Source organism: Chlamydotis macqueenii, chromosome 3 (assembly GCF_036417535.1).
Source record: "Chlamydotis macqueenii isolate bChlMac1 chromosome 3, bChlMac1.mat, whole genome shotgun sequence".
In the NCBI taxonomy this organism is placed as follows: Eukaryota; Metazoa; Chordata; class Aves; order Otidiformes; family Otididae; genus Chlamydotis; species Chlamydotis macqueenii.
The window spans coordinates 307,464-329,836 of NC_141558.1; the positions used below are offsets into that span (position 1 = coordinate 307,464).

At 69.8% G+C, this 22,373-nt stretch overlaps 2 protein-coding genes and 4 non-coding genes across 7 annotated transcripts; 4 read left to right on the forward strand and 2 right to left on the reverse strand.

Annotated features, from left to right (window-relative positions):
- The first annotated feature begins 264 nt into the window (after positions 1 to 264).
- EIF2B4 (eukaryotic translation initiation factor 2B subunit delta) lies at positions 265 to 7,002 on the forward strand. 2 transcript variants are annotated; one of them, XM_086743526.1, is made up of 13 exons: positions 265 to 304; positions 486 to 529; positions 618 to 756; positions 1,120 to 1,329; positions 1,543 to 1,625; positions 1,850 to 1,941; positions 2,327 to 2,441; positions 2,792 to 2,868; positions 3,083 to 3,185; positions 4,187 to 4,314; positions 6,086 to 6,266; positions 6,361 to 6,541; positions 6,760 to 7,002. In XM_086743526.1, exons 1-13 carry the CDS (start codon positions 280 to 282, stop codon positions 6,957 to 6,959), a joined length of 1,578 nt encoding a protein of 525 aa, XP_086599652.1. In that variant the 5' UTR covers positions 265 to 279; the 3' UTR covers positions 6,960 to 7,002. The 2 variants fall into 2 exon arrangements, with proteins under 2 accessions (XP_086599652.1, XP_086599653.1); XM_086743527.1 differs by having other exon boundaries at positions 1,123 to 1,329.
- A 740-nt stretch (positions 7,003 to 7,742) lies between these two features.
- Positions 7,743 to 7,906, forward strand: LOC147601103 (U1 spliceosomal RNA). Its single transcript, XR_015258342.1, has one exon. It is a non-coding gene; the product is annotated as a U1 spliceosomal RNA (small nuclear RNA).
- A 588-nt stretch (positions 7,907 to 8,494) lies between these two features.
- On the reverse strand, positions 8,495 to 8,658 carry LOC147601104 (U1 spliceosomal RNA). Its single transcript, XR_015258353.1, has one exon. It is a non-coding gene; the product is annotated as a U1 spliceosomal RNA (small nuclear RNA).
- A 1,531-nt stretch (positions 8,659 to 10,189) lies between these two features.
- On the forward strand, positions 10,190 to 10,353 carry LOC147601105 (U1 spliceosomal RNA). Its single transcript, XR_015258357.1, has one exon. It is a non-coding gene; the product is annotated as a U1 spliceosomal RNA (small nuclear RNA).
- Positions 10,354 to 10,941: 588 nt separating this feature from the next.
- Positions 10,942 to 11,105, reverse strand: LOC147601106 (U1 spliceosomal RNA). Its single transcript, XR_015258330.1, has one exon. It is a non-coding gene; the product is annotated as a U1 spliceosomal RNA (small nuclear RNA).
- Positions 11,106 to 11,839: 734 nt separating this feature from the next.
- On the forward strand, positions 11,840 to 21,589 carry TMEM214 (transmembrane protein 214). The gene is made up of 17 exons (XM_086745715.1): positions 11,840 to 12,020; positions 12,298 to 12,503; positions 14,612 to 14,762; positions 15,849 to 15,983; positions 17,017 to 17,099; positions 17,245 to 17,350; positions 17,768 to 17,849; positions 18,135 to 18,236; positions 18,346 to 18,487; positions 18,572 to 18,663; positions 18,767 to 18,815; positions 19,722 to 19,835; positions 20,119 to 20,236; positions 20,596 to 20,692; positions 20,850 to 21,018; positions 21,128 to 21,279; positions 21,411 to 21,589. Exons 1-17 carry the CDS (start codon positions 11,876 to 11,878, stop codon positions 21,535 to 21,537), a joined length of 2,070 nt encoding a protein of 689 aa, XP_086601841.1. The 5' UTR covers positions 11,840 to 11,875; the 3' UTR covers positions 21,538 to 21,589.
- Positions 21,590 to 22,373: the final 784 nt, after the last annotated feature.

Below are 22,373 nucleotides of genomic sequence, written 5' to 3' on the forward strand. Positions count from 1 at the left end.
GACACCCAGCCGGGCCGGAGCCCTGCCCCGCCCCCTGCCCGGTGCTGAGCGCGGGGACGGGGACGAGGACGGGGACAGGGACGGGGACGGGCCCCGGCCGCGGAGAGCCCGGGGGGAGCAGGGCACGGGGCTCCCGGCCGCACGAGACGGAACGGCCCCCATCCGGCCGCGGAGTGGCGTCACCGCGCGTCATGCGGGGGGCGCTGACGTCACGCAGGGCCCGCGGGCGGCAGCGCCCTCCGGCCGGCAGGGGGCGCTGCGGGCGGGCGGGCAGGCGCCATGGCGGAGCGGGCCGCGGCGCGCGGTGAGTGCGGGGCCGCGCCGGGACCGGACCCCGGCTCCGGGCGGGAGTGCGGGCCCCTGCCCCGCCGCACCGGCTGGGGCCCTGCTCCCGCCCCGCCGCTCGGCACCCGGGCGGCCCCTCCCCGTCCCCCGCGGCCGGTTCCGGCCGGGCCCGTCCCCGCTCACGTTTCCCCTCGTTCCAGGTGCGGGCCCCGAGGCTGCCGCGCCGCTGCCGGCGGGACCGCAGGTGAGCAGGGCCGGGGCGCGGCGCGGGGCCGGGGAGCGGGCCGGGCCCGGGGCGCGGACAGGGGCTGCCCGCCGGTCTGTGCCCGCAGGCCGCGGAGCTCTCCCGGGAGGAGAAGCTGCAGCTGCGGAAGGAGAAGAAGCAGCAGAAGAAGAAGAAGAGGAGCGAGAAGGGGCCGGTGGCCGAACCCGCGGAGCCGGGGACACCCTCCGACGCAGGGCAGCCCCGGGGTGAGGACCTGCATCCCCCGGCCCGGGAGCCCCGCGGCAGGCCTCCCCAGCACGGCAGCCCGTGGGCAGGCCCCCGGAGCCAGGAGCACCCTCCGGTTAGGGGAGAGCGCGGCGGGACCTCTGCGGCGTCCCAGCCCTGCGCCTGCGGCCTGGCACCGCCAGTGCCCGCGTCTGAGACACAGGGCCAGCCCCCTGCCCTCCGGAATACGGGGCTGGCCCGGTGGTCCCCGTGTCAGCTGCGTGGGGGTGGCGAGGTGCTGGAGAGTGCGGGGCCGAGTTCCCCCTGCCATGGACTGCCCCGCGTACTGGGCTACATCTGGTGATGGAGGCTGGGCACAGACGTCCCCCTTCCATCTCCTGCAGTAGCTGCTCACCCCACGTCCCCCCCAGCCTTGGCCGATGGCCCCAACAACAGCGAGAAGCCCGGGGGGGGCAAGAGCAAAGCTGAGCTGCGAGCAGAGCGCCGGGCCAAGCAGGAGGCGGAGCGGGCCCAGAAGCAGGCCAAGAAAGCAGAGCTGAGCCAGGCAGCCGCACCGGCCAAGCCCAGGCTGACACCCACCGAGCCTCAGTCCGGTAAAGCCGTGGTGGAGGGTGCGTGGGTGGGCGAGCAGGGAGGGAGGAGGCTGGGGCCGGCACGTGCGGGGGCTGCCTGTCCGATCCTTCCGTCGTGCCCTGCGCACGGCACTACCCTGCTGTGCGTTTCCTGAGTCTGGGGGCAGCATAGCTGGGCCTGGGGCTGCACCAGGGCAGCACCGCCTCACACCGCCCTTCCCGCTGTCCTCGCAGTGGTAAAGCGGCTGCCGGAGCACGTGCAGGTGGACGACCCCACTGCCCAGAGGAAACTGGCCAAGAAGCTGGAGCGGCAGCAGGTAGGAGGGCTGGGTGACGGGCTGCATGCTACGGAGTAGCCGTGCTGCGGTGTGCGTGGTGGGGGTCAGGTGGTGTGCGTGGGGGGACAAGGGCCTGCTCTCTGCTGGGCAGAGGGGACCTCTGGCGTGCCACGAGTGAGCGCTGGCTGTGAGTAGTGGTGCTGGGGCGAGCACACCTGTTCGGCAGCCTTGGAGTAGCTGTCGTCAACGCTGTTTGGCTGCAGGTACCTCTGAGGCAGGACTATGGCACCAAGGTCAACCTGTTCTCCCACTTGCACCAGTACAGCCGGAAAAAGCCACTGACGCAGCAGATGAGGTACGTGGCCTCCCCAGCCCAGCCCTGGTAATCATTTAGCTCTGCTTCGGCGGGCCTGGATGCACAACAGCGCTAGTGAAGGGGTCTGCTGGTCCTGCGTGTGGGATAGGCTTGACGGGGTGGAGGGGGACCCCGCCGCTCGCTTTGAGAAGCGGCAGTGGGGGCAGCCAGATGGGGTGCGGAGAGCGGCCCTCAGGCAGCGCAGGGTCACAGGAGAAGGGGCTGCGGGGTTATCCTGACCCCTCGGGTCACAGCGAGCAGGGGCCGGACTGACGGCCGCCTCCGTGGGCGTCCCTCGGTTGTTTGGCTGGGGGCCTGGCAGCGGGGGGGTTGTTCCTGGGCTGCAGAGGGCCAGTGCTGGCAGCTCTCCTGTTTGTTCCTGCAGCATCCCCTCCACGGTAATTCACCCGGCTGTGGTGCGCCTCGGCCTCCAGTACTCCCAAGGCATCATCAATGGCTCCAATGCCCGTTGCATCGCCCTGCTGGAGGTCTTCAAGCAGGTATGTGAGCTACGCACACGCACCAGGCCGCAGGGCCCTGGCACCAGGCGCAGGTGTCCCGTCCTGTTCCCTGGCTACTGGGGCTGGGTTTGTGCTCAGCCCTCTTCAGCCCCTTCCTTCTGGCTGGGCCCGGGGCTGGGCCCTGCTGGGACCCTGTTCTGGTGCTGCGGCTGCAGGTCTGAGTTCCTGGAGCAGCCCTCTGCCTCCCATGAAAGCGTGTCAGCCTGTGCACGCACGCACACTCGTGCCTGGTCTGCAGCTTCTGGGGCGAGGGTGCTCGTGAGCAGGGCCTGTGGGGAGGGGCAGGTGCCCTGAGTGGGTGCCCTGAGCTCTCTTCCTCCTTGAATCAGCTGATCCGGGATTACTCCACTCCCCCCAACGAGGAGCTGTCGCGGGACCTGGTGGCAAAGCTGAAGCCGCACATCAGGTGAGGGCTCCTCCCTGGAGCAGAGGGACCGAAGCTCCACCGAGTGTGGTCCATCAGTTGCCTCTCTGAGTTAGCGTTTGCCCAAACTCGGGCTGGCTTTCCTGGGCTCTGGGCGCTGCCTCCCTGCCCACCATCCCAAGCCCAGCTGCCCCCTCCCTGTTCCTGTCCCTGTCCTCCGGGCTGCTCTGGAGCTAAGCCCGTTTCCTCTCCGCAGCTTCCTGAACCAGTGCCGGCCCCTCTCGGCCAGCATGGGCAATGCCATCAAGTTCCTCAAGAAGGAGATTTCATCCCTTCCCGACACGCTGAGAGAGGAGGAGGTGAGTGGCCTCACCGAGCGGCAGGCTCCGCTCCGGCTGCAGGGTGCAGGGACAGCCCTGGCACAGGCTCAGCGGGGAAGGGTGGCGGGACGCAGACTGGGAGCAGTGCTGCGGGGAAGCTAGAAGACTGCTGGCCACCAGTGTTCCCAGCCACAGCCTGACTGGGACTGCAGCCAGACCCGCTCCCCCTCTGCCGGCACCCGGAGGGACCGGAGCGTGCCGCGGCAGATGCTGGGCCGTTAGCGTCACCGGGCTGGAAGGACTGGAGCTCCTCAGGAGCAGGGACGGAAAGCGAGAGAAGCTGCGGCAGGAGCACGTGCTCTCAGTGAATGCAGCGCTGCACCACGGGCCTGGCCGGCCACCAGCACTGCACCTGCGTGGAGAAGGGACTCGAGTGGCAGGAGGACGCACAGGCTGGTCCCGCTGCTGCTGTGGGCTGCAGGAGGCCACAAAGGCCTTGCCTGCCAGCACTGCCTGTGAGCGTTGTTAGGCGGCACCAGTAAAGTCGGGGGTGAGGAAGAATGTGTTTTGTGAGTGCTCAGCTACATCCCACGCAAAAAAAGCTCCATAGGAGCCTGCTGGCTGTGGAGCAAGGGGCAGAGCGGTGGCATACGTCAGGAGCTGGCCATGAGGGCCCTGCGGCAGCGTGGCTACAGGGCTGAGAGGGTCGGGCTGGAGAGTCTGAGCAGGACAATGTCCGTGGGATGACCAGAGCGAGTGGCACAGGAGGGGCGGGGGAGATAACGGGCAGAGCTGGGCAGGGCCTGAGGGCAGCTGGGGCGCGTGGTGAGGCACCATGGTCCGCTGGGACAGGACTGGCCCTGTGTGTCCTGCCGAGCCCCGGTCCCAGCGGGAGACGCCATTCAGCAGAGTGGTTGGCAGCAGGGCAGGGCTCTCCGCTTGCAGGCAGCGCTGAGCCCGCAGTCCTGCTGGGCTGCGAGGGACAGCAGTGTCCGCGGCGTGGCACGGCCGTGCTGTACGTGGTGGCTCTGTCCCCCCAGGCGAAGGAGAAGCTGCAGGACACTATCGACAAATATCTGCGGGAGAAGATTCTTTTGGCAGCTGAAGCCATTTCGAGGTCGGCCTTTGAGAAGATAAATGACAACGATGTGATCCTGGTGTATGGATGGTAAGAGGAGAGCCAGGGCAGCGGGCAGAAAAAGGAAAGGGAGCAGCTGAGTGAGCACGGGAAGCTCCTGCAAAAGCCGATTTTTGAGGTTGGGAAAGTCGGCGCTGCCCAAGGGGGAGGGGTTGTGGCTCTGGGTCCAGCGGCTAGACATAAAACAAGCGGGGACGGGCAGTCAAGGGGTGCCAGCCAGAACCTGGCTGTGGTGGGGAGCTGGTGAGGCGCAGGGGAGGAGGACAGGACAGTGGATGTGTGAGGGCGTCAGGACACGGCAGAGCACGGCCCTGGGATCAGCGCTTGCTAACCAGCCGTGGGAGCGCTTTAGAAACAGCAGAGAACTCATCGGGACTCGCGTCCCGCCCTGGGAGACAGGCAGGCTGAGTCACGAGGGGGTGACAGAGCACTTTCTGCCTGGCAGCTGCTGAGGGCCGTGCTGAACCGTCTCAAGCGCAGCGGGTGGTGTTGGCAGGCCTGGCTGCGCGCAGGTGTCGCGGGAGGGCCCCGCTGGGAGGGCTGCATCCTGCTGATGATGATTCCGAATTCTCGGCGTGCTGGGGCAGGCTAGGCGCTGGAAGCACTGGAGCGGGCTCAGAGGAGCGAACAGGAGGGTCTGACCACGCGGCCTTACGCCAGGCTGTGCTGGTTGACGTAGATGGGTTAGCGCCCCACGCTCAGCCTGGGGCGGCACTGCCTGCGGTCGCAGCTAGCCCGGGCTGCCAGACCCGCCGGCCTGTAGCGTGACGGCAACGGAGTGAAACACAGAATTTCACTAGCCGACACCTGGACTGGGCTGGGACGTGCCTGAGAGAGGCCTAACGCCGTTGCTGTCGGCGAAGCCTATACTGAGGGCCTGTCCGTGGGGCACCACTGCTCCTGCGCAGGGCTCAGCGCTGGCCTCTCTTCGCGTGTGTCCAGGGTTCAGTGTTTCACGAAACACGCGTTCACCGCTTCTTCAATACAGAGCGCTTACGGGGCAGCCACGGCTGCTCACGGGCGTTTTAAACAAACTGCGGCAAAGTCAAACGTCAGGAAGGGAAAAGCAGCTCGTTCTTCCTTCGAGGGGCTGTGTCCCAGCAAGCAGATGTGGGAAAAGGAGCCAGAGACCACTGTGGCAAAGCAGCGCGCAGGCGTGATGTGCCTCCTGCGTGACAGGCGGAGGAAGGAGCGAGGACAGGAGGCCAGCGTGGGCCTGGAGTGTTTATGAGAGAGAAGCTTGGAGAGGGAGTCCCTCGCTGTGGTCGTGGACAGGTGGAGGTCAGCGCTGCTGCCAGAGAGGGCCGAGGTCGCTTTTTACCCGGGGCTGATTCTCTGTGCCAAGACAGGGAGAGGGCTCTGGAAGCGAGCATAGCGGGGTGTCTGGAAGGGGCAGCACTTGTCGCGGTGAGGGAGGACAGCAGCTCTGCCCAGACTCATCTCTGGGCAGCGCTAGGCCATCAGGGTTTCCATGGGAGCCCACCTCTGGCCCTGGGTAAGAGACATCGCGCTTTTGGGCTGGATTTGCCCAAGGACCTGCCTTGGCAGCCAGCCCCTGCCGTTGGGTGCCTGTCGGGGCTGTCCCCTGGGCCAGACCCCACGCTGACGCTCAGGAAACCTCCAGCCTGGCCAGCACCTGACAAGTCCTGCACTGGAGCCAGCGCCAAGGAAAGTCTCCTGGCGCTGGGCCGTGTTTCTGGGCGATGCTGGCAGTGCGCAGCGTCAGCACGGGGCAGCCGCGCGGGCTGGGTGGGAGCCTGGCCTGGCGGGGCCGCGCAGCCTCTTAACTGGTGTCCGTCAGCTCTTCCCTCGTGAACCGCACGCTGTGCGACGCCCACGTGAAGAAGGGCCGGGCCTTCCGTGTAATCGTGGTGGACAGCCGGCCGCGGCTGGAAGGCCGGGAGACGCTGCGCCGGCTGGTGCGCAAGGGCATTCACTGCACCTACGTGATGATTAACGCCATTTCCTACGTGCTGCCGGAGGTGAGCAGCGGGGCTGGGCCGCGGGCGGTGGCAGGCACGGGGGAGGCTGCAGCGTGATGAAGGGTGCTGACAGATCCCTGCGCTTCCCTGACAGGTGTCCAAAGTGCTGCTGGGAGCACACGCACTCCTGGCCAACGGCTCTGTCATGTCCCGGGTGGGGACGTCCCAGATAGCGCTGGTTTCCAAGGCCTACAACGTGCCCGTCCTGGTGTGCTGCGAGACCTACAAGTTCTGCGAGCGAGTGCAGACAGACTCTTTTGTCTCCAACGAGCTGGGTACGGCTTCTGTCCCCTTCCTCCCACCTGGGACTTTCCCTCTCTTCCCGCTCCTGGCCAGGACGGGCTAATCTGCCCTCCCGTTCCCCTTCCTGGCCGAGGGGCTGCCACTCACAGCAAGGGAGGCCTGGCAGGCAGTGGTGGTGCGTGCTCCCCGGGGGGGGGTAGAGAGGTGCTGTCCCTCCCCCTGATCCCGCCGCCCACTTCTCTCTCCACAGATGATCCCGATGACCTGATCGTGCTCCGGAAGGGCCAGGCCCAGCTGGGTGGCTGGGCAGAGAACAAATCCTTGCGCCTCCTCAACCTTGTCTATGACGTGACGCCTCCTGACCTGGTCGATCTGGTCATCACGGACTTGGGCATGATCCCCTGCACCTCGGTGCCTGTCGTCCTGCGTGTCAAGAACGTGGATCAGTAGTAGGGGCGGCTGCACGGACACCAATAAACCAGGCCCCACAATACGCCCTGTGTGCCTTGTGTGGTGCGGCAGGATCCCTGGCACCCGGTGCCACTCAGCTCTGCGCTTTCCTTGGGCATGCTGGCAGTTCTGCCCAGCTCTCCTGGCCCCGCGCCTCCCGCTCCGTGCTGCAGCAGGGAAGGACCGTCCCTGGCCCTGAACCCCTCCTCTGGGACCTGGGGGAAATGGTGACACCGTGGTGCCAGCCCCTGGCCCGTGTCCCCTCCGGCTGCAGTTCTGGTGAACTGTGGGGCTGGGCCTGCGGGGGAGAGCCCGGCAGCTCCGACCCTGCGGCACCCCGGGGTGCCAGGGCTGCTCCCAGTGCGAGCTGCTCCCGGTTGGGCGCGGCCTGAGCGGAGCCTGCGGGGCTCGGGAGGGGGAACGGGAAGGAGCCGAGCGGCGCGGGGCGCAGGGACCCAGCGGAGCCGGGCGCGGGGGCGGGGCCATGCAGATCGCGCCGTGGCTGGCAGGGGCGCTCGGGGCTGCCTCGAGGGGCGGGGTCTAGCGGGGAGGGGGCGGGGCCATGCAGATCGAGCACCGCGGGGCATGACGGGACACACCCCCACGCACCGAGAAGCCGCCGGCCGCGGCGTGAACAAACGCCGCGTGGGGGCTGCGCGGCGGGGCACAGCGTGGGGCTGGGACGGGCCGTGGGAGCGGGGCTCGGGCGGTCGGCGCGGGGTGTCGGCGTGTGGTGGGTGTGCGTGCGGCGGGGTGTCCCGGGCGGCGGGGGGGGTTGGGAGCATACTTACCTGGCAGGGGAGACACCATGATCAGGCAGGTGGTTTTCCCAGGGCGAGGCTCATCCCTTGCACTCCGGGTGTGCTGACCCCTGCGATTTCCCCAAATGCGGGAAACTCGACTGCATAATTTGTGGTAGTGGGGGACTGCGTTCGCGCTCTCCCCTGGCACGGCGGTGACAAGAGCAGATCTGAAAGTGCGCGAGGGAGGAGCGGTGCCGGTGCTGGCTCCCGGGAGCTCGGCCGGGGCAGGTTCCTCCGAGTGCCGGCGCTGAGCTGGGGGCTGCGGCCTCCTCGTTCCCGCGGTGTCAAGCGGGATCCCGGGCCCGTCCCGCTGCCCCCGGCTGCCACGCCCCGCGATCTCGCCGGTGGCCGGAGCCGGGCAGGGAGCGGGGCCGGGCGCGGCGCGCTCGGTGCCCGCAGGACTCGGGTGTTTTTCCCCGCGTTTTCCCGAGCGACGGGAACGGCGCGGTGACGGGCAGAGCAGCGAGGTTCCCTGGCTGGGGACGGCTCGTCCGCTGCGGCTCGTGACGCGGCGGCTGCGGCGCTCGCCGGCCCTGCCCGGCCCGGGGTGTCCCCGCGGGCACTGTCCCCGCACGGGCGGCGGGGCCCGGAGATGGGCGCAGTGCGCGCAACAGCCCAGCCCCGCCGCTGATGGCACCGCACCCAGCCCCGCACTGGGACCCCAAGCCCCCAGGGTGCAGCAGCCCCTGGGCAGCGCTCCGTCATCCCGTTCTGCTCTTGACACCGCCGTGCCAGGGGAGAGCGCGAACGCAGTCCCCCACTACCACAAATTATGCAGTCGAGTTTCCCGCATTTGGGGAAATCGCAGGGGTCAGCACACCCGGAGTGCAAGGGATGAGCCTCGCCCTGGGAAAACCACCTGCCTGATCATGGTGTCTCCCCTGCCAGGTAAGTATGCTCCCAACACCCCCCGCCGCCCGGGACACCCCGCCGCACGCACACCCACCACACGCCGACACCCCGCGCCGACCGCCCGAGCCCCGCTCCCACGGCCCGTCCCAGCCCCACGCTGTGCCTCGCCGCGCAGCCCCCACGCGGCGTTTGTTCACGCCGCGGCCGGCGGCTTCTCGGTGCGTGGGGGTGTGTCCCGTCATGCCCCGCGGTGCTCGATCTGCATGACCCCGCCCCTTCCGAGAGACCCCCGCCCCTGTCTCGTCGTAGCGGCCCTGCTTCAGCCGCGTCATCTGCATAGCCCCGCCCCATCCCGGCTAGACCCCGCCCCTCGAAGCGGCCTTGCCGCAGCTCCTTCTATCTGCAAGGCCCCGCCCCTCCCGCAGGCCCCGCCCCTCCCGCAGAGCAGCGCCGCCGGGCGCCGTTACGGGGGCCGCAGCGCCGGGAGCCGCGCGGGGAGTCCCCGCCGAGGCCCGGGCACCGCCGGCGGCGGGCGGGGGGTGCGGCCGGGACGGGGGAGCAGCGGGCGCAGACGCAGCGCAGCCCCGGAGCCCCGGGCGCCGGGAAGCCCCGCGGGAGCTGCGCGGCCGGCGGCTGCCACGGCGCCGCGCCCCGGGGCTGCGGGACCGGTCACCGGTCGGTTCCCGCCGGGGCCGCCCCCGAGCCGGCAAGGAGCGCGGGGCGGGGCCGGCCGGGAGGCGGCGTGGCCGGTGCCACGGGAACCGTCACGGGCACGGTAACGCCGGGTGCGCTCCTTCGCCGCCGCTCGGGGCTGGGCCGCCGCCGGGAGGGACAAAATCCGGGCCAGGCGCGGGCTCACGCGCCGTCTCGGTGTGACCGCGCCGGGCCTGGCCGTCCGCAGGAGCTCCCCCCGGCCGTGCCGGTCCCCAGCGCCCATGGGCGGAGGGCCGCAGAGCTCACGTCCCGGCACAAAACCTTCTCCCGCCCGGCTCCCGCCGCGCTCCGGAGCCGCTCCCCTCGGGGCTCCGCGTCCCGGGCCTTTCTCTGTGACGGCCTGCGGCCCGCGCCACCCAACCGCGCTTCCCCGAGCGTGGGTGAACGGAGCGATGTCCCGTTCGCTAGCGCCGCCCGCCCCCGTGGAGATCAATTGATCAGCCGCCGCCGGGCTGTCCGTCCACCGGGGAGCTGCGGCCGGTCCCGCCACGGCCCCGGCGGGGGCCGCGCAGGGACTCAGCTCAGAGCCCGCGGCCCGCGCGCCGCGAGCAGCCAGCGGCGATGGCTGTGACCGCCGCCAGGCGGCGCCGCCGCGGCAGGGCCGCTTCGAGGGGCGGGGTCCGGCAGGAGGGGCGGGGCCATGCAGATCGAGCACCGCGGAGCATGACGGGACACACCCCCACGCACCGAGAAGCCGCCGGCCGCGGCGTGAACAAACGCCGCGTGGGGGCTGCGCGGCGGGGCACAGCGTGGGGCTGGGACGGGCCGTGGGAGCGGGGCTCGGGCGGTCGGCGCGGGGTGTCGGCGTGTGGTGGGTGTGCGTGCGGCGGGGTGTCCCGGGCGGCGGGGGGTGTTGGGAGCATACTTACCTGGCAGGGGAGACACCATGATCAGGCAGGTGGTTTTCCCAGGGCGAGGCTCATCCCTTGCACTCCGGGTGTGCTGACCCCTGCGATTTCCCCAAATGCGGGAAACTCGACTGCATAATTTGTGGTAGTGGGGGACTGCGTTCGCGCTCTCCCCTGGCACGGCGGTGACAAGAGCAGAACGGGATGACGGAGCGCTGCCCAGGGGCTGCTGCACCCTGGGGGCTTGGGGTCCCAGTGCGGGGCTGGGTGCGGTGCCATCAGCGGCGGGGCTGGGCTGTTGCGCGCACTGCGCCCATCTCCGGGCCCCGCCGCCCGTGCGGGGACAGTGCCCGCGGGGACACCCCGGGCCGGGCAGGGCCGGCGAGCGCCGCAGCCGCCGCGTCACGAGCCGCAGCGGACGAGCCGTCCCCAGCCAGGGAACCTCGCTGCTCTGCCCGTCACCGCGCCGTTCCCGTCGCTCGGGAAAACGCGGGGAAAAACACCCGAGTCCTGCGGGCACCGAGCGCGCCGCGCCCGGCCCCGCTCCCTGCCCGGCTCCGGCCACCGGCGAGATCGCGGGGCGTGGCAGCCGGGGGCAGCGGGACGGGCCCGGGATCCCGCTTGACACCGCGGGGACGAGGAGGCCGCAGCCCCCAGCTCAGCGCCGGCACTCGGAGGAACCTGCCCCGGCCGAGCTCCCGGGAGCCAGCACCGGCACCGCTCCTCCCTCGCGCACTTTCAGATCTGCTCTTGTCACCGCCGTGCCAGGGGAGAGCGCGAACGCAGTCCCCCACTACCACAAATTATGCAGTCGAGTTTCCCGCATTTGGGGAAATCGCAGGGGTCAGCACACCCGGAGTGCAAGGGATGAGCCTCGCCCTGGGAAAACCACCTGCCTGATCATGGTGTCTCCCCTGCCAGGTAAGTATGCTCCCCACGCCCCCCGCCGCCCGGGACACCCCGCCGCACGCACACCCACCACACGCCGACACCCCGCGCCGACCGCCCGAGCCCCGCTCCCACGGCCCGTCCCAGCCCCACGCTGTGCCCCGCCGCGCAGCCCCCACGCGGCGTTTGTTCACGCCGCGGCCGGCGGCTTCTCGGTGAGGTGGGGGTGTGTCCCGTCATGCTCCGCGGTGCTCGATCTGCATGACCCCGCCCCCTCCCCGCGTATAGGCCCTACCGGCAGCGGCGTTCTTTGCATGACCCCGCCCCTCCACTCGGCCCCGCCTCCTAGCGCCTCGGCCGGCAGAGCCGCTATTCGCATGGCCCCGCCCATTCCTGCCGGCCCCGCCCTCCCCCTCATACCGCCCTGTCTCTGGGTCGCGCCGTGCTCGGGCCCTGCCGTGAACGCGGGGCGGGGCGGTGCCGTTTCAGCGGCGGCGGTGGCCGCGGGCGGGCCGTGCCGTGTCCCGGGACAGCGCCTCAGGAGGCACCGGCGCTGTCCGGGCGGGGCGGAGCGGGCCGGGGAGGCGTGGTCTCGCGACGGGGCGTGGTTCTGTGCGGAGCACATTGGCCCCGCCCCCGTCAGGGCGGGACCGCGTGTGTCCGGTCACGTGGCGGGGCGGGGCCGGGACGTGGCAGCAGCCGCGCGGGGCGCGTGTGCGCGGCTGCAGCCAATCGGCGCGGGCGGTGAGCGCGTGCGCTCCGCCCCGCCCGGCGCCGCCGCCGCTCTCCCGTTCCCCGGCGCTCGGCGGCGATGGCGGCGGCGGGCCGGGGCCCGGCCTCGGCGGGCGGCGGCGGCCGCTGGGAGGTGGTGCGCAAGGGCCGGCGGCCCGCGGGCGGCCCCGGCAGCCGCCGCGCCCTGGGCGAGGCCAACGCGGGGCGGGCGCTGCCTGCGGCCGGTGAGTGCGGCGGGGAAGGGCCCCCCCGGGCTGGGAGGCCTCGGCCCGGGGCTCCGGGAGGGGCTGTTGGTTGGCGGGCCGCGGCCGGCCGGGCCCCGGGGTTGCTGGGCCCCTGCCCCGCGCTGCCCGCCCCGGGCGTGCAGCCGGGCCGTGGGTCCCGCAGAGCCCCGGGCCGGCGGCAGCAGGGTGGGCTCGTCTCGCTCCCCCCGCGCCGGGGCTCGGGCCCGGTCTGCCCCTGGGCACCCTCCCGACCACCCTCTGCTCTTCCCCGTTGCAGCTCCCATCGCTGTCTCCGACACCATCTTCGAGCTGGGCTTCGAGCGGGCGCTGCGGAAGCAGAACAAGGAGCAGGTCCCTCCCGCGCCGGTGCCCGAGCAGCCGCACCGCAAGCAGCACGCGGGGAAGAGCGCGAAGAAGCCGTCGGCGAACGACGCCAGCGTCAAGCCGGGCAAATGCCGCTCGCTGGAGGAAGCCCTGAAAGCCGTGAGTGGGCCCGGCCGGGCTGTGCCCCCGTGGGTGCCCTGCCTGCGCGTGTCCGCGGGCCGTTCGTCCCCAGCCCGGTCCCTTCCTGCAGCCCTGAGGCGCGCGGGTCGCTCCCCACCCGCGGTAGCGTGGCAGAGCCGGCGCCCCAGGTGCCGTTGTTCCCCAGCCCTTGCTGCGGCCAGCTGCCATTCCAGCAGCTTGTGCTCTCCGCCGCTTCGGGAGTGGGAGCCTGGGCTCAGAGCGCTGCTGTTAAATCTGGTTGAAGGGAGCTGCACAAAGAGCGCGGTGCCCTGTTTTGGCTCAGGAGGAGGAGGCCGCCTCCTGCACCCCAGCCCCTCTGTCCCAGGAGAGCCCCGGGCTCGTTAACACGCAGGGCCGGGGGCTCCTGCCTGCCGCCGCTCGCCTCGGCCGTGGGAGCGGAACAGGTGGAGCTCGGTGCTTTGATGCGGCGCTGGCTGGGGAGATCTCGCTGCCTCGTGCTGGAAGTTGTACTTTTGTTGTAGGCGGGAATCGCAACGGCAGGAGGTGGCTGGAAGGGAATTTCTGGTTTCTGTCTTCACCCCCTCCCTGTCTGCTGTCTGGGAGCAATCCCGAGAAAGCCTCCCCGGCGAAACCTCCCTGTCTAACCGGCTGGGGCCCTGGGGAGCCGTTTCTGGAGCTCACGCTCCCTGGACTCTGCAGAACCCGTTTGTCTCCGTCCCACCCGTTCCGGTGCTGTCTGGGCGCAGCGGGCATTAGGAGCCGCGGATTGACTCCCGTGGGGTAGCGCATCTGCTGGGAAAGCGGCTGCCCGCTGGGGCTCTCCCGCAGTGGTCACCCGTCCGGCTCCTTGCCCTCACCCGGCTGCCGCGTGTGCCCACAGTGCCTCTGATCCCCGCTGCCGCAGCGGTGGGGGTTCCTCTGCTGTGCTGGGCACAGCCGATCTCCACGCCCAGCGGTCGCAGGGGCAGCGACCCCGTGTTATTTCTGCACGTGTCAGGGCAGACGTTCCCCACGGAGAGCGGCCCGGGGCTGAAGCATGGTCTCCCTGCAACTGCTGCACGCAAATGCCGCTCTGCCACTGTTGCTTTGCTGACGGTGCCAGTCGGTTTCTTGACGTAGCCGCAGCTATTTTTTTTCTTATTCCTCTTTTCAGCATGGCTGCTGAAATAAACACGCAGCAGAAGGGACGCAGCTCAGATTTAGTAAGGTGCTGCAGCTGAAATCTGCTGCCTATGGACGCGTTGGGCTCTGCTAAACTTTGAGCAGCCGTCTGAGCCTCGCTGCCCCCCCTGACCTCCCCGCGGTGAAGACAGGCTGTGTGTCCCCGCAAGCTTGCGGATGGTCTGTGGTTAAAAGCAGCCGATAAGCGTGTTTGTGACACGGCACAGGAGAAGGAGGGCGAGGGGCGTGAGCTGCTGTCCGTGCTCACGGTTTGCCCATTGCGGGCTGTCACTCGGGTGGGTCGGGATGGTCTCCGTTGTTTTCTCCGTCGAGGGCTCTGGGCGCAGAGTGCCTGGCACTGCTGACACAAACCGGCCTCAGCTGGGAGGACACTGGGCTGGTCCTCGCCGAGCTGCAGCCTCGAGCTGTCCCCAGCGCACCGCGAGCCTTTGACAGCGCTGCCGTGCTCCCCGGCGGTGTGCTGATCCCGGGCGACGCGCGCCGTGGGCCACGTGGCAGAGCCCCGGCCGGCGCAAGGAGAGCCGCAGTGTGCCCGAGGGCAGCTCCGAGGAAGAGGAGGGCTGGTCTCCGCGGCTGTAGCGGCGCAGCCCGTCCTTCTGACGTCTCTGGGGCTTTCTGCAGCCCCTGCGGTGCCGGGCGCCTGCGGCTCCCTGTGTGGGGTTTGTCCTTCCCCTGCAGCAGAATCTGCTAATCTGAAGAAAATATGTTCCCAGTATAAAATTGAGCGCTGTTTCCAGACGAGTGCTGTCGTTTGCGTGAGGAGGTGGTGGCTGGGGGGCGCAGGCACTTGGCAGCGGGGGTTTTCCGTGCCGGGGGTGGAGCGGGGAGTGTGTCCCTCTGTGCCCAGCAGCCCCTTAGCAGCTGTCGTTATCTTTTCTTCTGGCCGTGCTTTTTGTGACCGGTTCTGCGCGTCCCGGGCTGAGTTTCTCTGTCTGTCCCCCCAGCTGGACTTGGTGGCGCTGCAGAAGGAGCTGGACAAGAGCCAGAGCGTGTTCCCCGAGAACCCCTCCGTCTGGGTGAAGGACCTGGCCAGCTACCTCAACTACAAGCTGCAGGCGCCCAGGAGCGACCCCCTGCTCAGCCAGCACCCCCACGGTCAGTGGCCGTTCACCGGCGCGGGGGTTTCCGCCCCGCGGCTTTGTGCTCCGCGGAGGCGCTCGGCGTGGTCCCTAAAGCCCTGCGGAGCCGCGCAGTGGGGCGGCCGGCGTGATGTGGGGCGCGGGACGGCGCCCGGGAAGAAGCTCCCGTCCGGAGCAGCCTTACAGAACGTTAGTGTTGGCAAAGAGCCTTGAGGTCGCCCAGCGCAGCCGTGCGGGAACGGCTCGGAGGGGGCCAGTGCGGTATAAAGCACTCTGGCTGCGACTTTGCCAGGTTTATTTTGTGCAGGTTTCCTAGGAGCGCAGGGTAAGGCCGGCTCGCTAAAGAGCCAGTTTTCCAAACGTTGGAGCAGGCAGGAGGAAGGCAGTCGCAGATGTGAAACGAAAAAATCTCCTGTTTTCACCTGAGACAGATCTGGTCGAGCCTGCCCCGCGCTCTGGGCTTGTCCTGTGCAAACAGAGACGTTGCCGGTTGGTTTGTTTGTTTCTATCCCCCATCCATCTTTTCCTGCGCCAGAACTGCCTTTGGCAGATGCGTGGGTGGCAGGGTGATAGAAAGGCACAGCTCTGTTCTTCACCCAGCAAACGTGGGGGTCGTTTGCTTGATTGTGCGGTAGCGCTGCGATTCGACTTCGCGCTGGCCGCAAGCACAATGCAATTGTCCGTGCACTTGGCAAGTCAGAGCCTTTCCCGGTCGCCCCCTCTCTGTGGGGCGGCACCCGTGGCCGCTGTCGTGGAGCGGGGCAGTCGCAGGTTCCACGCTCGTGTTAAAGGAGGGATTCCGGCGGGACCTCCCTGGCGCGCGATCTCTTGGGCTGCGCTCGCTCTGCGTGCTCGGGGAGGCGGGGAGGGGCAGAGGATCTCAAAACCCCCGTGTCCCGCAGGATCGGGTCTGACAGTGATCTTCTGTCGCTGAACTAGCTGTGTGTCGTACAGAGTCACTGAGAAAGCGCGGTCAGGAGCTGGCTCCCGTGCGAGGACGAGGTGTGTCTGCCACCGCCTCGCGCCGGGCCAGCTTCCCCGTGCAGCTAGCGTCTCGCCGGCCGGCGCTGGCTGAGCTGTGCCTGTCTCCTGTTGGCCCCAGACTATCCGTACTGCCTCGTGAGCAAGGAGCTGCGGAGCATCATCAGGTCGCTGCTGGGGCGCTCGGCCGGCGTGCTGGAGCTCTTCTTCGACCACTGCATCTACACCATGCTGCAGGAGCTGGACAAAAGCACGGGTAGGGCGCGGCTGGTGCGGGGCCGGGGCAGCGACACGCGGGTCGCGCTCCCTTAGCGCGGCGCTTCCTCTGCAAGGCGGGCTGGTGCCGAGGCTTCCTGGCCGCGGGGACGCTGCTGCTCCTGCGGGTGAGCTCCCCGCGCAGGGAGCGGGCGGCTGTCTCTGCGCGTGTGAAGGCCTTAGGGACGGCGACGGCCTCTTTCTTGGAGCAAAACAAACCCCAGACCCCCACTTCTGTACCAGCCCTGCCACGCCAGCAGCTGCCGGTAGCTTTAGCAGCAGCACCCGGGTGCCGCCTGTCCCCGGCCCTCGGCTCCGCCGTCTCCTGCGCTGAACGGCCGTGGCCTCGCGCGCGGTTCGTTTCCATCGCAACACCTGCCTGACGATCTGAAGCGGGCCACCATAGCACGGAGCAGTTGTTAGCAGATGCCGAGGAGCTGCTTTGCGTTGGGAGTTGTGTTGTTTGGGAAGAGGCGTGGCTGTCAACGCAGCTGCCGTGGGGTCGGTCTGCGACAGGGGGACCGAGGGGCTCTGCCGGGTGCCGCTGCCGCCGCCCTCGTGTCAGCCCGACCGCAGCGTGCCACGGCCACACCGCCCGTCCCGGGGGCCGGCAGAGCTGGAGGGGGTCGCTGGCCGGCGCCTGGGAACCCCGGGGACCCCGAGCCCTTGTTCCCTTTTGAACGTGAGCAAGGGGGACCGGGGACGCGAGCCCTCGGAAGCCCCCAGCCTGGGGGCCGTGACGCTGCCCGCTGCCGCTTTGGCGGGCGGAGCTGGGCGGGGGGGTTGGAAGCTCTGGCGGGTTTTCGGGGGTCTGTGGGGTGCGTCCTGCTGCTGCGGGCTGGAGCCCTACGTGAGGGTCCCGGGCAGTGAGCAGGGCCCACGGCGCTGCTGCGGGGCTCACGCGTGTTCGTTAGCGGGGGAGCAGGCAGCTCTGCCGCGGGGGTGGTCACCCCCGGCCTTCTCGGGGTGCCCCGGGGCGGGGTGGCGTTGGAGGGGGCCCGCGGCTGAGGCGGCCCCCGCTCGCTCTGTTCCAGGGGAGTCTCTGCACGGGTACAGGATCTGCATCCAGGCCGTGCTGCTGGACAGGCCCAGGGTCGCCACGGCCCACCTGGGCAAGGTGAGCGCGGTCCCGGGGCCCACGGGCACGTGCGCTGAACCCGGCCGTGCCGCTGCTCCCGCTGGGCAGTGAGCACCTGCCGCGCTCCTTTGCGGTGGGGATGGTGACAGGCTGAGGCTCTTCCCGTCTCTTGTCTCCGCCCCAGTACTTGGAGGTGCTGCGCTCCCACCAGAACCGGCCCGCAAAATGCCTCACCGTCCTCTGGGCGCTGGCGCAGGCCGGATTCGCCGACCTCCACGAGGGCCTGAAAGGTGAGAGCTGGAGCGGCAGCCTGGGCCTGCGTCCCCGCCGAGGGGGCTCCCCCTGCCCGGGGAGCGGGGTGAAAGCCGGGGCAGCCCCGGTACTGCCCACGCGGCGCGGCTGCGCTGGAGCGCTTCCCAAGGGATCTGCCTGTCCGGTTGCCTGCCGGGCGTTTTGGGTGGGGAGACAGGGTTTGGGTTTGAGCTGGGTTTAAACAGGGTTTGGGTTTGAGCTGGGTTTAAGTACGGCTGCGGTCACGGCTCCTGAGCGTTCCTCTGCTTTTCAGTTGCCGCTCACGGACCCAAGGACAGCTCGTGCTGCTGGAAGGAGCCCGCAGCGCGGCCGGGGAGCGCTCGGTGTCGCCCGGGGCGCGGGGCCCGGCGGGAGCCCCCCTGCTCCCCGCGCTGACCCCTGCCTCTCTCCCGCAGTGTGGCTGGGCATCATGCTCCCGGTGCTCGGGATCAAGGCTCTCTCCCCGTACGCCGTTGCCTACCTGGACCGGCTGCTGATGTGAGTTTCACCTCGTTTCCGCTACCGTGGCCGCGTCGGCGTCGTGCTGGTGGAAAAACCTGAGCGTGCGCGTGGGAGGGTGCGAGCGAGGGGGTGCGCGTGCCCTGCGCGCCCCGCTGGGAGCATGGGGGGGCTGCCAGGCTGCTGCGGCCCGGGGAGGGGGCGGCTGTCCCCTCGCGGTCGCCTGAGGCCGCCTGCCTTGTCCCGGGGGTGCGGAGGGGCGGCTGCTGCCGGGCCGGGACGCGGGCCCTGTGGCGGCTCACGGGCGTCGTTTCCACTGCGCAGGGTGCACCCCAACCTGACCAAAGGCTTCGGCATGATCGGGCCCAAGGATTTCTTTCCTCTCCTGGACTTTGCCTTCATGCCCAACAACTCGCTGCCGCCCAGGTACGCCGGTGCGCCCCCCAGCGCCCCCCGGCGCGGGCTGCGCCCTGGGGCAAACGCCCCGGTGGCCTCGCCGGCCGCTCCCCGCAGCCCCGCTGCCGTCTGCCCTCAGCCTGCAGGAGCAGCTGCGGCGCCTCTACCCTCGCCTGAAGGTGCTGGCGTTCGGCGCGAAGCCGGAGACCACGCTGCACACCTACTTCCCCTCCTTCCTCTCCCGAGCTACGCCCAGCTGCCCTCCCGCGATGAAAAAAGAGGTGAGCACGAGCCGGGGCTGCGCGGGCGCCGGCACCACGGGCGCCCCACGTCAGCGTGACAACCCGCTGCGCTCCCCTCCCCAGCTCCTCACCTCCATGAGCCAGTGCCTGAGCCTGGACCCCCTGAGCTTCAGCGTCTGGCGGCAGCTCTACACCAAGCACCTCTCCCAGTCCAGGTGGGTTGGTGCCAGCCGCCGGCGCGCTGCTCTGGCGTTCCAGAGCGCGCCGAATCGCTTCTCACAGCCCCTGACCAACCCCCTGTTCTCTCCCCTGCTGTAGTTTGCTCCTGAACCACCTGCTGAAGTCCTGGGACAGCAGCAGCAAGAAGGTAGGAACGCGCTGGGGACGGGGGGAGTCACGAGGGGCAGGGAAACCGCGTCCCCTGCGTGGGCCAGGGCGATCCCAGCACAAATCCAGGCTGGCGGGGAAGGGATGGGGAGCAGCCCTGAGGAGAAGGACTTGGGGGTGCTGGTGGGCGAGAAGCTCAACGTGAGCCGGCAACGTGCGCTCACAGCCCAGAAACCAACGGCACCCTGGGCTGCACCCCCAGCAGCGTGGGCAGCAGGGCGAGGGAGGGGATTCTGCCCCTCTGCTCCACGCTGGTGAGACCCCCCTGCAGCGCCGCATCCCGGTTGGAGATGTCCCTGCTCTGCGCAGCGGGATTGGACTGGGTGGGCTTTAACGCTCCCGTCCCGCCCAAACCCCTCTGATTCTGTGATGTGCACGCGCTGCTGCGGGCGGTCCCTGTAGGACCGGTGTTCCCGTGGGACCTCCGCGTGCCCACCCACTGCCGCTCCAGCGCGCTGGCGGCTCCGCCGGGCCGGCTGGCGGGGTTTGGGAGCCAGCCCTCTGTCCTGGGAGCGGGCGACGCGCTGCTGCGGGCCGGGCTCGCTGGCGGGGAGGAGAGCCCCGTTCCCTCTCCACGCTGCGTCAGGACGTGGATATTCCAGCGTCGCCCCGCTAGGCTTTGCTTTTCCGGTGCTGCGATGGCTCGGGCTGCACTGGCCACAGCCCGGCGTCCCTGGAGCAGCGGCACAGCTCCCGCAGCGACGGCCCCAGCGCTCAGCGCGGTGCGGGGGCTCGGAGGGGTCCTCGCAGCCTGACCCGCCCTGCGGCTCCTCGGTGCCTCTGCCTCTCTGTCCCCGCTCGCTCTGCAGCGCTGGGTTGCATGGGCGCACGGTGCCGCCGGCTCGGGGCGCGCGGGGCCGTGACGCAGCCCCGGCTTCTCCCGCAGGTGCGTCAGTCGCTGCAGGAGACGGTCCGCTCCTTCAAAGTGACGAACGAGGAGCTGGCGGGCAGGGGGCCCAGCGGCAGCCAGGACGTGGCCGCCTGCGACGCCGCCTGCAAGGTGAGCCCCCGCGCAGGGCCGCTGGCCGGCGTCCGGCTCCCTGCTGGGCCTGCCGTCGGACTCTCCCGCCGCCGGCACGCGCCGGGCCGGGAGCCCCGCAGCGGCACATCTGCTGGCCGGGCCGGGGACAGATGGGGCTGGCCCCGCTCCATCCTCCCAGCTGCTCGGCAGATGACACTGGTTTGCACTGGGAAGGCGGGGGCGGGCAGTGTGAGCGAGCGCGGTGGCGTCTCCCCGGCCTGGCAGCCGCGCGGTGACGGGCCCTGTCGTCCCGCCCGCCCAGGAGCTGCTGCGCAGGATGCGGGGCCGCGGCTTCCCCTGGTCACGGCTGCTGCTCGTCCTCCTGCTCGTCGCCGCTGGCCTCCTCCTGCACGACGTCCGCGCGCACGGCTCCTTCCAGGGTAAGGCTGCGCGCCGCCCGCGCCTCTGCAGCCCGGGGAGCTGCCCTGCGGAACGCGCGCTCCGCCGTGCCGGGCCCCTCCGCGCCCCTGCCTCGCCCTGGGCCCGGCCCTCCCTGCAGCGACGGGGCGTGCTCGGGGGGCTCCGGGCTGCGTGGAGGATTCTCCCCGGGCCCACCTGGACCGAGGGTGTTCTCCGCTCGGGAGTTTCTGCCCCGTCTCGGAGCCTTTTCCGGGATGTTTTTGGAGCAGCTCAGGCTGCGCCCCCGCAGCGAGGGGCTTCGGGGACAGGCGGAGCGCGCAGCCCCCGCGGCCGGGGCTGAGGTTCGCTGAGGGAACGGCTCTGCGCTCGTCTCTTCCAGCCTCCTCCTGCGCCCGCCTGCTCCGCTCCTCCGGCGTCCTGCCGGCCGCGCAGCACGCCTGCCAGAAGGTCTCCCGCGGCTGCCTGGCGGCGTACAGGTGGGTGGCGGCGCGCGCGGCGGGGGCTGCGGAGCATGGGGCGGCGCGGCGATCGCTGCGCGAGCCCTCGGTGTGGGGAGGGGCCCGAGCCCCCTCCCCCGGCGGCAGCTCCGCGTGCCGCCGGCGCTGCCCTCACGCGCTGCTCGCTCTCTCGCAGGTGGCTGGAGCACAACCTGCCCGTCTACGGCGCGCGGGCGGCCGCCGTGCTGCAGCCGCCGCTGGAGCTGCTGTGGGCGAAGAGCGGCGAGGCGGCGCAGCACGCGGCCCAGCACGCCTCGGTGCTGCTCTCCTGGCTGGGCGCCGGCCTGCCCGGCGTCGCACACTGGGTAAGAGCCGCCCGGGGCACCGGCGCGGGGACCCCGAGAGCCGCCGGCGCGCAGCTCGGGCTCCCAAACCCGCTGCGCGTGCTGAACCCGCGCTCCGCGCCCCTCACAGCTCCAGTCCCGCGTCCCGGAGCCGGTGCTGCACGTGGCCGAGTGCGCGCGGGAGCTGCTGCTCTTCCTGGTGCGGAGCTGCCTGCTGCCGCCGCTGGAGCGCGCGGCCGCCGCGCTGCAGCGGGGCTGGGAGCGCTGGCTGGACTCCTGCGGGTGAGCGTCCCTCGCGCCGCGCAGCCGGCCTCGCGTCCCTGGCGGCGGGGTGGGCGGCGGGCGGGTCGCGGCCGGGTCGGGGGGGCCGGGCGCGCGGCGGGGTCCGTAACCGCTTCCCCTCGTTCTTGCAGCGACGCGGCGGCGTGGGGCTGCGCGCGGGAGCAGCTGGCCGGCCTCGCCCGCGCCTCCTGGCGCTACCTGCAGAATGCCACGCTGGGCCTGGCCGACCGCGCCCTGGCCGCCATCTCGGGGCGCTGAACCGCCCGCGCCGCCCCGGCAGCCTCGTGCGGGACGGGGGGGCATGGGCGCTTTGGGGGGGGGGGTTGGTTTTGTTTTTTTTCTTTTGGGGAAAAACACGCCCAGGTTTCCGCACCCTGTGCCTCCACGCGGACTTTGCCTGTCTCGCCACACGTGTGTGTGCACAGACACGTGCTGTTACGTACATGTGTGTGCGTGTGTGTGTATGGACATGTACACGTGTGAGTGTGTGCGTGAACATGTGTGCAGACATGTACGTCTACATGTGTTATGTGCTGGTGCACATATGTGGTGCCTGTAAGCGTGTATAGGTGTGTGCACGTGTGTGTGTGCAGTACTGCGCAAGCATGTCTGCATAGACGTGTTGTGCATGTGTGTGCATACACACGTGTGTACGTATGGGTGCACAGACGTGCACGCGTCTGCATGTGCCTGTGCCTGTGTTCTTGTGCACATGCATGTATGTACATGCTATTATGTGCGTGCATGTGTGGCTGTATGTGTCTACATGTTTGTGTGCGTGTGTTATGTACAAGTGTGCATATACATGCATGTGCATACTGCGCTTTGTGCATGCACATGTATGTGCACGTACCTGTGCGCATGCACACGTGAGTATGTGTGTGCGTACATGTGTGTATATGCATGTGTTCTTAGGCACAGGTGTACATGAGTGCGCACAGGTATGTGTAGGTGTGTGCGCGTGTCTGTATAGCGTGTGCATACATCTGTGTACAGGTGTTACGTACATGTGCAGATAACACATGTGTGTATGTAGATGTGTGTGCATGTCTTCATCTGCGCATGTGTGTTTAGAGGTGTGTACAGGGTTGCAC

Bases quoted from the DNA above. Each gene is read 5' to 3' on its own strand.
- EIF2B4 (XM_086743526.1), top strand. From the start codon at position 280: ATGGCGGAGCGGGCCGCGGCGCGCG. The intron at 530-617 runs GTGAGCAGGGCC...CTGTGCCCGCAG, and splicing joins CGCTGCCGGCGGGACCGCAG to GCCGCGGAGCTCTCCCGGGA. The intron at 1,942-2,326 runs GTACGTGGCCTC...TTGTTCCTGCAG, and splicing joins CCACTGACGCAGCAGATGAG to CATCCCCTCCACGGTAATTC.
- TMEM214 (XM_086745715.1), top strand. From the start codon at position 11,876: ATGGCGGCGGCGGGCCGGGGCCCGGCCTCGGCGGGCGGCGGCGGCCGC. The intron at 18,664-18,766 runs GTGGGTTGGTGC...CCCCTGCTGTAG, and splicing joins AAGCACCTCTCCCAGTCCAG to TTTGCTCCTGAACCACCTGC. The intron at 21,280-21,410 runs GTGAGCGTCCCT...TCGTTCTTGCAG, and splicing joins CGCTGGCTGGACTCCTGCGG to CGACGCGGCGGCGTGGGGCT.